Raw genomic sequence first — 13945 nt, 5'->3', positions numbered from 1 at the left:
TTTAATGTATATGAAAGGGCATGAGACAAATGTCTCAGGGCGGAAAAATGACACATTGAGAGCTGATTCACTTCAAATCTCTCATTTATCGTAATTAAGCTGAGTACACAGAGCACCTCGGGTGCTTTTGCAATTATCGTATGAGCCTCCTACCTGCCTAGCTGGAATATTGGAAATGACAAGGTCTCAGAGGTGGTGACAGAGTATGTCCTGGTCAGGGGGGATAGACAGGGATTTTATTTCATCTCCATCAGCCATCACTAATGCACTCTGCACTTTCCTCCCTCCCCAATACAACCATTAATACTGATATTAATTGAAACTGAGACTCGTTTGTCAAAGGGCTAAGTGCTCAAGTGCAACTTCATACATGACTTCATATGTGATTTAGAGGAAATATTTACAGGAAGCATTAGCAGAAGGCAAGCCAGCCTGACAAATAATTTCTAGGGAGTGTGGCTATTCATTATGACATTATGGAGCGTTCTCCCCAAGAGCATCTGTTCGCTTCGGAGGGATTTCAGAGAGATGAGCAGAGAGGGATGAGCCAGTCCTGGAGTCCATCTCTCCAGCTTTCATCTTTGCCTTATTCTCCATTTCAAATACATGCATTTTAGATGCACCACCCTGGCGGGCAATTTTTAAGATTACTCCTTTAAAAAAAAAAAAAAAAAAGGAACTACTAGCAGCAAAATTCCTGTTTCTTCCAGAGTAGAGATGCACACAACACTGAGCATTTTCACTCACCTTAGATAAACTGTCAGCAGGCTTGGTCACAGCACATGCCACACCTGTCCTGTACTATGTCTTATCTCTTCCTTCTGTCTTTTGTTTTTGTCCCCTATCTGGCTATGCTAATTTACTCTGGATTGTAATTATTCAAAGCCAAAGCTGTCAGTTCCTCCTTCTTTTCTTGTTCTCCTTCTTTTATTTCGCTCGTTTGTTTAAATTTGCCCCCCAGTCGACAGGCAGCCTACCTCTACGTGCTTACTCTGTCAGGGCTGGTTAGGCAGAGGAGAGAAAAAACGAGGGAGGAAGAGAGGGGGAAGATTAAAGGGCCAGTGCCTAAAGCCAAAAGGCTGCCGAGTGCAATTTATTTACAGTTTACTACACACATGCGCTCACACACAGTCACGCAGAGAGCAAAAAGGGCACAAAGGCGGAAATTCCAATGACCATGTGTGAACATGCACGCGTATAGTTTCAACATATGGCAATGTCTTGCTTGACTGCTGCTCATTTCTTCTCATTTCCAAGCCTGAACAGCTTTCTTGAGCTGGAAAACACACTTCAGAGGCCAGGCAGATGCGCCTTTACAGCGGACCACTGACATCATTTATTATCATTAAGACAGGCAGGGGACTAATGGCATCATTATGCTTTCAATTACACTCTCACTTACAAGGTGTTTTATGTGTAAACAGAGGTAAGCCTGTGTCAATATTCCAGTAAACAAAATATCAGTTTCTTTGACTGGCAGGAGAGAAAAAAAGACGACAGAGGAAAAGGCCTTAAAGGCTGGATGTAAAATCATATTTACTCAATTTTCCATGTACCCCAGATGTAGTCAATAAGCCAAGACATCAGGTGTCCAAATTTTGCTTCTTTAGTGGTGCTACAAGGATAACACTGCTAACAAAAACTAGAAATGAGTAGTCACTAGGGCTGATAGATTTGAGCAAAATATCTAAGTGCACTTTTTTGATTTTTGATTTAATGAGATTATTTTCTATAAATAAATCTCCAGGCACATCCATTTTTTGGACTTGAATGTGAATGCAGTGTATCAAATGTTCAGCTTATGAGCTCTGTGTTAATAGGTTACATTTCTCAAACTTGTAAACAGAACATGGAATAAATGTATGTCCTGGAGGGCAGGTGTCCAGCACAATTTGGTGATGTGCCTGCAAATATATAGACATGCATACATACATTATATTATGTGTGTATGTATGTGTGTATGTGTGTGTGTGTATATATATATATATATATATATATATATATATATATATATATATATACACATACACACACACACACACACACACACACACACACACACACACACACACACACACACGCTATATTTCCACAAGTATTCGCTCGTCTGCCTTCCCACGCACGGTTTAATATGATGTCGGCTCTTCTGGGAAGGCTTTCCACAAGATTTAGGAGTGTGTTCATGGGAATTTTTGACCATTCTTACAGAAGCGCATTTATAACATCAGACACTGGTGTTGGATGAGAAAGCCTGTCTTGCGGTCTCCGCTCTAATTCATCCTGAAGATGTTCTATCTAGTTGAGGTCAGGACTCTGTGCAAGCCAGTCAAGTTCTTCCACACCAAACTCACTCATTCATGTCTTTATGGACCTTGCTTTGTGCACTGGTGCGTAGTCATGTTGTAATGGGAACGGGCCATCCCTGAAGTGTTCCCACAAAGTTGGGAGCATGAAATTGTCCAAAATCTTTTGGTCTGCTGAAGCATTAAGAATTCCTTTCACTGGAACTAAGGGGCCGAGCCCAACTCCTGAAATACAACCCCACATCATAATCCCCCTTCCACTAAACTTTACACTTGGCACAATGCAGTCAGACAATTACCATTCTCCTGGCAACCGTCAAACCCAGACTCTTCCATCGGATTGCCAAATGGGGAGGTGTGATTTGTCTCTCCAGAGAACACGTCTCCGCTGCTCTAGAGTCCAATGGTGGTGTACTTTACACCACTGCATTTGATTTTGCATTGTGCTTGGTGATGTAAGGCTTGAGTGCAGTTGCTTGTACTTTCGAAACACATTCCATGAAGCTCTCTACGCTTGAGCTAATCTGAAGGCCCCATGAAGTTTGGAGGTCTGTGCTTTCATTTTACGAGGCCTACCACTTCTTGGCTGAGTACCTGACACTCCCAATCGTTTCCACTTTGTTATAATACCACAGTTTACTGTGGAATATTTAGTAACAAGGAAATTTCACAACTGGACTTGTTGCACACATAGCATCCTATCACAGTACCACGCTGGAATTCATTGAGCTCCTGAGAGCGACCCATTCTTTCACAAATGTTTGTAGAAGCAGTCTGCATGCATAGGTGCTTGGTTTTATACACCTATGGCCATGAAAGTGATTGGAACACCTGAATTCAATGATTTGGATGGGTTAGTGAATACATTTGGAAATATTGTGTGTGTGTGTATGTATTTTATATATATATATATATATATATATATATATATATATATATATATATATATATTTTTTTTTTTTTTTTCTTTTTTTCCTTGTAAATGCATGCCCAAAATTTCAATGCTCAAACTGCATCTGGGTCTTCATTAATGTGCATACTTGCTGGTGTGGTTTAGAGCACAGCATGACTTACTATGAGTTAAAAGATTACCAAAACTTCACCATATTGCTGAATTCAGTGGGCAGCCACTTTAGACAACATTTAGATAAGTTTGGCTGACTTTTGACTATTGATAAGGGTTTAGCAATATTCTACTCGCAGTTCCAGCGCTAAACTAAAGAAGCAAAAATTGGATACAAAACATGTCTTGGCTGCTTCTAAATATGTCTCTGGTTAGTGAATTGTGCACATTAGATTTTTTTTTGCCAAATCACTCCATTAAAGAAAAAAAATGAAAGTAGAAAAAAAGCCTACCTGTCCTAGGATGGGGCCCAGCGGAGGGCCCGGAGCCGCCTGTCCTGACCGAACAATTGCTCGTATCAGACCACCTGTATCCACCTTCTTCACTGCCTTGGCTGCCTTGGATATCTTGGACATTCTCTGTGTGTGTGTGCCGGACCTGCTTTGTGTCTGCCTCTCGGCCTCCCTGTCCAGGAAAGGTAATTATTAAGTTCTCTTTTAAGGCATTAAAAATTCAACACTCCACGATCAATATATGACCAGAAGTAACGGACAGCATTACACACAATCTCTCAAACAGTGCTTGCTTTGGAGTGCATGTTTCTCTTATCTGGAACTACTGTAAATGAATACCTTTGTGAGGTAAATAGCAAAAGAACCTTTGGGCCTGAGAAATAATGGATAGAAAAGCACAAGAGTGTGTGGTTGAGGGGCTTTAGTGTGTCACTGCAGCACACTCACAGATCCCTGCTGATCCATTACGAGCAGCTAGTATAGCACAGGCCCAGTTCTCCAAGGGTCAATGGAGCAGCTTGGACGGCAGCCATAAGGCATAGTGACAACTACTGCAGGGCTCTTATAGTGCTAGAATGGGCATGGTACACAAGGGCACAGGGCCGGGAGATGGGGGAGGGTACATAGCGAAGGGGTAAGGCCTGGGGGTTCATTCAACGCTGAATTCAATTAACAAATTCGATCAATTAGTTGAGTAGCGCAATAGCCTGAACTTTTGTTCCTGTAGGAGTCATAAAAACACACTCTCCCCTAAGCTCCTTACACACAACTAATGGGCCTGCATATTTGTGTAACCTGTACAGAACAGTGACTTTGTAAACAGGCTTATGGGATTCGAAATCCACTGAGCGTCTTAAGCACCCTTTAATCAGTCATGGTATGATCACATTAATGCAATATAAAATGGTTATGTGAGCCAATGGGATACTTCACACAATATGTGGAGAGGGAGCACTTCAAGGAAAGCCTGAAAATTGCTAAAGTAATTAAAATGCCCTTCCGTCACAGCCTCTATCACGGCCTATTGATCTACATGCACCTGATTCAGACAAGCACTGAAAGGGAATAAACACAGCTTCTTGGGCACAGAAAGGTAAAACGAGGTCAGCTTTAAAGCTTCAAGCTCGTCCTGTGCACACAAAGGAAGGGACACAAGCAAGGAAAACTCTTCAATAGCAATGAGGTAGCACAAAAACCTTACATTGTAGAGTACATAGGCATGGCAGAGACACCAGTACCTGCAGCTTCTTGCAGGTTTGATGTGTGTGGCATATTCCGCAGGAATGCGTTTGCTGAAAACCCCCTCATTGGCCTTTCCTTTGAAATGCCAGGCACGTAGAGTACTTTATTTTCATTCGTCTTTACGCTGCTCTCCCAACGCATTTGCGCTCTTTAAGAAGCATGTTGCAGTTTGAATCAATTTACGAGTCAGTCAGAGTGAAAGCCTGCTGGCAACCCTCCAGTCCTGCAAAGGGCTCAATCACTACATAATATTCAGAACCTGAAGAGTCCAATCAGTGGTCTCAGAGGTTGAATGAAACAGTTCATATGGGGGTGGAAGGTAGAGGAGGTGATTTGCTCCAATTTACAGTCTAGTTTACCAGGCCGTTGCAATACCAATACTCCTTTTTAAACAGGTATACATGAATTTCTTTCAGTAATGCTGTTTTGCTGACATGATAGGGATCTAGAGATGCATGACAAAAAAAGGGGTGAGAAAAACAAAACAAAAAACACGATGAGCGAAGTTGTACTTGAAGCATGTTTGGTAAAACCTCACCTGTTCTTACTGCTGCTTTGAAGCACTTATCTAGCCGTGAACAAGTTACGACAGAAAAGAAAAAACATAAAATGATTCCATTGTTCTTATGCCTCACACAGTAGGGTGAAAAGGTGTTTAAATGTCATCCGAGTAATTTTAGGACGCTGGTGATTAGAACTCCTTAAACCCATCTAAACAAAACAACTGAATAAATAAAATTTCTTATGCCAAAAGACAGGTAAATTGCAAGTGCATGTAATTGCATTTTTAGAAAGGATGCAGTAGTTATCCTCAGCAATGCATGACATTTAGAGCAAAAAAAAAAAAACTAGACTTACCATTTAAAAAAGATTTGCTACTGTTGTGGCAGGTTTGGTTAACAATCCGCACATGTACAGCTGTGAATAAAGCAGGCTAGCAATGAGCTCGAGAGTTTAGACTGAATCTAAAAATTCATAATATTAATTTTTTTTGCCTTGATGAATTTGAAAAATAAATACATAAAATAAAACAGTAACTGTGGCATGTGCAAAGTTTGTACACCATTGCTGTTATAAAGCCTCAGAGCTTATTTAGCCTGTTAGGACTGGTTAGGCAGAACTCCTATATGATGCCAAAAGAGATTTAGCTTAGACAGCCGTAGTGGTGCACCATTCTACAGTGCAGCGTTGATTGCACAAATATGATCTGAACGGAAAAGTCATCGGAGGGACACTTCAAGACCTCCTGAATGAGCAGCATTTGATAAAAAAAAGAACTTGCCAACTGTTATGTTTGGGTTTGGATCAATTATGCTTTGAGCTTACATGGTAGATATTGGCACACAAAACTTTGCATGGTAGGGGTGTAACAATGTAAACTGTGACAATGTGCATCATGGAGGTGAGACAATGCATCGTTAATAATAATTGTTAAGACCTTCTATTAATTATGCCATGTAATGAAACCTCAATGTATAAACACCAACATTTGCAAGTGATCAGCACTCCAGAACTTTTCTTGCCTCATTACTAAGCTGTGTATGATATACATGATTATAGCCATCATTTTCCTTCATTTGAATTTTATTCAGAACATTGTGAGAATAGGGAATGGTGGAACAAGTATTGTGAATCGAATTGTGGGCTTAGTGTATCATTACTGCCCTACTGCTTGGATAGATGGAGAACTGATTCCACAGAATATCAGCAAATTCTGGAAGGAAACGTGAAAAAAAGGCTGACATCCACAACAGGACAATGATATAAACATACCTCAAAACCCAGTATGAAATATTTCAGGAAATGCATGCTAAAGCTTTTGGAAGGTCTCTGACAGACTCCTGACTTGAACATCACTGAAAGTTTGTAGGTAGATCTTGTGCATGCAAGCTGATCCTAGAATATCACATTGCTAGAAGCATTCTGTATGGAAGAGTGGGTGAAAACTCCTAAAATAGGAGACTCCTAGCTGGCTACAAAAAGCATTTGCAAGCAATGATCTGCCAAAAGGGTCTTACTAAGTACTGACAATTTGGTGTTCAGACTTTTGCACATGCCATGATTATTATTTTATATTCATCTTTTTAGATTTAACTTAAGTTTTTAAGTTAATCAATTGTAAACACATTAACATTTGCAGAAAATGTTTATTTTTAAAACTGTTCACGTGTTTCCTTCCTTTTAATGTAAAAAAATAAATCAACAAAATATGTAACTTGGCCAGGTGTACCCAAACCTTTGCATACAATTGTAAAGCACTATGCCCCAGGTTAGTGCCGAGTATAAATGCAACTCAATTTCATGTCTCAGTATTTTCACAGTGAACAAAGGATGAAGAATTACCACAAACTGTAAAAATCACTAGAAATGCACCAATGAAGTTCAATTCTAATTTTGTTTGCGATCAAACTGGCTGATGTAGAATTTGCAATTCTTTGGTTGATGTTTTTTACTTGAAATACACACTTCATGGGCTAAACGTACACATGACAGCACATTTCTATAATTTTTTATCCAAAATCAAAAAAGTTGCATGTTGTTCAACAAATCTGACAATTATGATCTGGGCTGATTCTGGTAATACATCCCTTAGAGTTACACCACAATCATCCATGTGTGACAGGTACAGAAAGGGAAGCTCTAATACCAGAGTTACAAAAAGTCATGGGGGGAAAAAACATGATTTTTGCATATTTCACATATTAATAATAATAATAATAAATTTTATTTGTAAAGCACTTTACATTTGAAGCAAACCTCAAAGTGCTATACAGTAGAACAGCATCTCTATAAAATCAAAGAACTACTATAACAAACATCTTTACACTCCATAGGAAGATCAAAGGTTGTAAGTTCTGCTAAAGAGAAAGGTTTTAAGTCCTTTTTTGAAACTCTCACTCGACTGTGGTGCCCTCAGATGGTCAGGGAGAGCATTCCATAAGCAAGGAGCAGCAGAGCAGAAGGCCCGGTCCCCCATGGTGCTGAGGTTAGTTCTGGGGGGAACTAATTTGCTTTCATAGAATGAATCGAGGAATCATAGAGGAATCGTGATGAAGTCAGTGGGGTGAGGAGTTCTTTCAGATAGGTAGGGGCATTGCCATATTAAATGTGTTAACGTGAAAAACGTGATACCTTGTAAACATGTAGTTTTTGCACTCACATGTGAATTTTGCCAACTCTGTGAGGGTACACAGAGGGTACTAACAACTGGGCAAAATGTAATGAGAATGATGAACAATTCAAGCCTAAATGTTTTTTATTAATACACTTATTTGTTAATGTTTTGCTTGACTTATACATATAATGACTTAGAATTAAGCAACATAATTTTTCAGTGTTAGAAAAAAAAAAAAAAAAATCAATCAATTAAACCATCAATTCAAATATTAAAAAGACACACAAACAGCCTACTCATGTGGTTAACTGTAATGTCAGTTCACGATAATGAGGTGTTTTAGATGAAAATACAGAAAAGATGAAAAACAGCAGTTGCTGATGATCATCTCAGAGACTAAATGAAATGACATTTTATGAAGTGATTTAAGAAGCTCAGAGTCAGTCCCACTGCACCTATTCATTTGCATATATAGATTTACAACCTGGCATTTTGAAAGCCAGCCAGTTCATCCAGTTTGCCCCCTATATTGAAAGGCCTATATTTATTTTAGGTTCGAGACAAATTGAACTTGCTCACACGGGAAAACAGCTTTGTACTGACACAAGAATAACCAATTTGCAAGACCCGCTGAGCAAGCAATTTGTGCTTTTTACAAAATAGGCTGAATCAAGAAAATAAATGGTAAAGGAAGTGTACTAAAATAGGCTATTCATGCATCACAGAAAGAGTTCTTGTGATAAAATTACTAAGTGCACAATTGTATTAATACTGCAGAGTGTAGAAAAGCAAAATGAACAGCGTACAGAAAACACTGAAAGCAGTGCTGCGGCTTGTGCTTTTGTTGCAGTTTTGAAGGCAGCGCAAAACAATCTGGGTGCAGCACCGAATTCTGCTTTAGAAACAACTGCTTCAGTGAAACAGTCATTTACATTAAGTGATTCATTATCTTCTACAGCTACTCTTACATAAGGGGCTGCATCCTCACTGCAAAAAGGAAAATATAAAGGTCTGCTCTTTTTTTCAGCCGTTTCAGAATTAAGAGTTTTCATTATTTGTCATAAAGGGCTCCATTTAGGATACAAGTCATATTTTGAGATGAAGGCCATTTGCTTTTCAATACAGTAGCGGTCTAATAGCCCACACATAATACACTGCAGAACGTAAATAGTGTATCATGGTGTAATACATACATAAATTGACTTTTTTTATGTTCTTGCTCTTTACTCCAGCATACCTGATTTAAATGAAACAGTGAGTATTAGTTTAGAGCTGTATCACGTGTTTTTTTTTGTTTTTTTAACAACCGAAATAAGCAGCATTACTGAAGGGAAAAGAAAAATGCTAAAATATAATTTCCTTGTGGTGCTGCGAGTCACCCTCTAAAGTCTGAAAGTAAGAGCACTATTTCTGAAGTAAGAGCACTCAGGTTGGAGCTGGAGTTTGGGCGATATCTAAAAAAAATTAACATGATATTTTCATTAAAAAACAAAAAAAAACAGCATTATCAGCATTACCCGTTTTCATGAAAATCTTATAAATCCACATATTAAATAATTTAATAGTAAGTAACTCAACATCTTTTGAAAACTACTTCACCTATCATTTTAACAGATGCCACCGCAAACTCATGTGCTTCTTCTGGTACAGATTTGTGGTGGCTTGCTTGCTAATAGGGTTCCTTGCTGGAGAAATGTCAGGTTTCCAAAGCCATTGTCACACACTGTACATATGAAAGAAAAGGTGTTTTCCGTTGTTACAGCAGCATTTTGATCATTTAGCTAACCACAGGGACATTTAAGTTGTACAGAAAATACTGCAAATTTTACTTAGTAAATTACACACAGCTGAGACAGTGGAAAATTTACTAAACCATAACCTTTTAAAGGCCCCAGTATAACTCATTGTTTTAGCAGTAAAAGAGAATAAAACATTGAGTACATATTTAATATTACCTATTACCTTTTTCTGATCCTCTTTCCTGTTCATAGACAGGGGAATATTTTCTCCAGGTTAGTGCCAGCTACTCTACAGTAAAACCCAGTGGCTTCAACTAGAACTGTTTACTGCTGGAAGTCACACTGAAGCCAGCTGAAATTACAAAGTGTGCTGCATTTTATTTTCGGATCCATTCACTCAAGCTAAACTCAACGTGTAGCAGAAGGTGAAGAACCATGAATCATCAGATTCATCAGCTCAGGAAGCTGTCTGCAGCACAGATGACGTTACAAAATGGCCTCTCACACATTTTGTGCAAATATACTTTTCCACCAAAATCCATAAATTTATACAATGCAGCTTTAAAGCACAGAATGCCTTTTCAGGGCATCACAAGCAATTTGTTACCCAGTAGTTTGTTCTTCAGTATCCCCTTCAACACAGGGAAAAACAAAGACCTTTCTTTTCTTATTGACAGCACTGATCTCCCAACAACAGCGGTTCGGTACATACAGTGCTCAAAAGGAACCATTACACACTCCCTGAATATTATATCTTGTTTTTTTATTGTTACTTTTCATTTATTCATTGACACCCATCAGAAAAGCTATGACAACCTGGAATAATGACCAGGTTTACTGACGGAAATGCAAATTTATCTTAGTAATTAATCAAAAACTTAGGTAAGACAAGTAAAGGTTCTCAGACATTGGTATGACAAACATTGCAGTCTCTTTCCTTTGTGTAGGTTAGTATTAGTATGTTATTTAGGCTTGTGTGATGAAGGGTTGTAGTCATGGAGTTTGCCCAATTGATGCTCAGCAAAGATTTCTGGATTTTCTCTTCTGGATGGTCAGTGTGACAGGTTATGAACTTTTCCTGTCTCTTTCTATGACTTCATGACACCTGTACTTAAAAATTTCAAATGTATCTGCAATTTTTCTTCCAGATATTTTGTTACCCAGAGACAATGTCTTTTGACAGATTAATTTTGTTAGCTGATGGCTTTACGCAAATAGCATTTGAGTAAAATGGGGGCTTAGTTGAAAGTATTATAGTTTGCTATTGTTTAGTTGGACAAAGTAGTGACTGTTACAGCTGAAATGAAGCACTTTTGAATATAGCAGAACAGTGGTTTGCAATTATGGTCCTGGAGGACCCCCTACCCTGCACATTTTGTTTTCCTGCCAAAACAAACCCTCAGTAAGGCTTTGTTAATTAGTGGATTAGTTGGATCAGGTGTGTTGTGAACAGTGCAAACACTAAAATGCACAGGGCAGGGGGTCCTCCAGGACCAGGTTTGGGAACCACTGTGGAACCACTTCCATAATACATAAACAAATTAATTGAACAAACTCTTTATATATATATAAAAAAACAAAAAACAAACAAAAAAAAAAACCCAAATGATAAAGGTGTCCCAGATGTACTTTCTTGCACTGTAGAATAAGGCCAAAGCCTTTTCCATTAAACTGCAGTGTCTTACATAACCAATCATATCTAATACAGCCAAAGTGACTGGCCAAGAGGGAGATGAAAATATAGCAACTACACTGCAGTGTTTAATTTCTAGCTGATAAAGACTAATATGTACACTGCATAGCAAAGAACCTCATCAATTTTAGGCAAGTGGCATAGGCCTAATCTATATGATGAGGTCTGGAAGCTTCTTCACTGGAGAACTGTTAAAAACTAAGAACACACCAATGTGTTCCGATTGTGAGCCGATGCCAATATCCAATTTTTATGTACATATCCGTGTATGCCAATCTAAATCTAGCTTGATTAGCATTACAAAGAAATATTCTCAGGATTTAGTGTGACAGTCTTGCTGTTTAAGTTACTCTAATCATCTATACTACAAGAACAAAGTCTTGGTCTGCATTCAGGACATGGTTAGAAGCCTACTGTTTTGTTGAAAAATAGCCAAAATGGCTTTGGAAGACAAATTAGCATTTTTTGATTTGGTGGGTGGTGTTTGTGAGCTGCAGGGTTTGCTATGGAATAAGCCAGTATTAGCATTTCTCCTACAACCAGCCTTGCAGCAGGACCTCCAATAATGATCACTGGATTATACATTTTAATACTTACCATTGTGGAAAACACAATGGCCCTCATATCATGGCTGGAAATGACTACTGTCACCATGAGATTGTCACTGTGATGGTTAAGAAATGTTATAGTTTACCAAAATGTTCTAAAACAGAAAAAAAAACTTGAAAAAAAAAAGAGTGAATTATCTGACTTTTGTGCTCTCATTTCATAATATGAAATTCATGAGAATTCATAAGCCATGGAGCTCATAGGAATATCAGAATTCAGGGAGCATTCTGACATATTAGCATTCCACCCAATACTGCCAACACCCTGAAGTTGCATACTGATAGTGATAGGACTAAAGGAGGGTCAGTCAGGCAGCCAAAAGTAGAACCACTACTCTCAGGTGAAGTTTGTGAAAAGGTTTTAAAAAGCCAAATCACCCCTGCTTCAGTTTTACATGGCCTAACTACCTAGAGCAGAGCCAATTAAATCAATGCTGCTGCATCAAAAAGTGTTCATTTAAAAGCAAGCACGGTATCAGTATTGCAGTCATCCATTTTAGATCAGTCGAGGTACTCTAGAATGAGGAATGCAGGCATGTAAGTGAATAATAAGTAAAGGAGAGCAAATCAGGCAACCTGACAGGCTGGTATCAGTGAAGTGAAAAGTGGTCCACAAAATCTGAAATCATAATTACTTTTGTACCAGCATCTAAAGTGTATACAAAAATAAAAAACAAACACATTACAGCACTGGCCAGCACATACTCAAGTATCACTCTAGGGCAAAAGGAATAAAATGCAGTCTAACACACTGAACCTGTAAACTTACTTTTCCTGCACCTGGAGGTCAAGTCATTACATCAAATGAGATTGAATGTCATAGCATGACAACCAGCATCTGACTCCAAAATACTTTCATTTATCATAGTTGAAACTCAATATTTGGGCTATGTTGAGTTAAACTAAACACAAGCTAAACATGAACTAATTCTCTGCTCAGCATACACTGCATACATTCTCTGCTCAGCGATAGACATTAATAGTGAGTGGGATGGCAGAAAAATTTAGCACAGTATAACTGAGCCCCTCCAAAGACGAAAAATAGTTATTTTATTAGCCGTTTTTTTTTGTTCAAGCTTTCACATTAAAAAGTCAAACTATGCTTTATTTACATTGTAGTGACATCTTTATTTTAAATATAGAGCAAACATTACCATATGATGCTTATATGATTTATTTTTAAAGGCCACATTTATTGTTTTTCGTTGCAAATGCTCGATTAAAATTACTGACAGTTTCGGTGTATATCATGGTATAATGTATTGAAGGGGTGTACATTATCTATGCATAATCAAATGTGAATTTTTTACTATAGAATAATACACTTATTTTCATGCTTTCAAGCACAAACTGCCCGTTTAAGGTCCTGCCACAGCGGCTCACTAGGACTCAAGACAGGACTTTAATCCTTAATTTTGAAACTTTGTAGCCATTCAGAGGTGGACTTGCTTGTGTGCCTCAGATCATTGTCCAGCTGCATGACCCAACTGCGCTTGTGCTTTAGATTCCATGTGTCAAACATGGCCCCCGGGCCAGATCAGGGCCATGACACCATCCTATCCAGCCCGCAGAAGTATTTTAATTGTCTATTAATATTACCCTGTTTCACAATGCGCTGCACTATAGTCCCAGGCATCCAGTGAACTGTTATATTCACTCCAACTCTCCTCCCCGCAACAACAATCTATGGGACAGCAGTTACACCACAATTCTACAAAATTCCACACCAGTCGTATCAGCAAACACATTAGCTGCAATTCAGCTGCAGTTCAATCAACGTAAACGCCTAAAGCCAGCTCAGCAGCTCAGAAACTGAGCCGAAGTATTAATGAGCTTTCAGCAAAGAAAGGATGCCTGGTGTCTAGTTCAAGCAGATAAGTAGGTTTAAA

General features: G+C 38.6%; 1 protein-coding gene across 1 annotated transcript in view; it reads right to left on the bottom strand.

Annotated features, from left to right (window-relative positions):
• Positions 1-13945, bottom strand: part of mrpl11 (mitochondrial ribosomal protein L11) — a 46682-nt gene that overhangs the window by 25868 nt on the left and 6869 nt on the right. Inside the window, exon 2 of the mRNA XM_017707042.2 lies at positions 3660-3831. Coding sequence (XP_017562531.1) covers positions 3660-3782 — 123 coding nt within the window. The 5' untranslated portion in view covers positions 3783-3831. The remainder of the gene's footprint in view (positions 1-3659; positions 3832-13945) is intronic.

Source organism: Pygocentrus nattereri, chromosome 8, assembly GCF_015220715.1.
Source record: "Pygocentrus nattereri isolate fPygNat1 chromosome 8, fPygNat1.pri, whole genome shotgun sequence".
Classification (NCBI taxonomy): domain Eukaryota; kingdom Metazoa; phylum Chordata; class Actinopteri; order Characiformes; family Serrasalmidae; genus Pygocentrus; species Pygocentrus nattereri.
The sequence above is the reverse complement of the archived record's forward strand: the minus strand, read 5'-3'. Positions and strand labels throughout refer to the sequence as shown.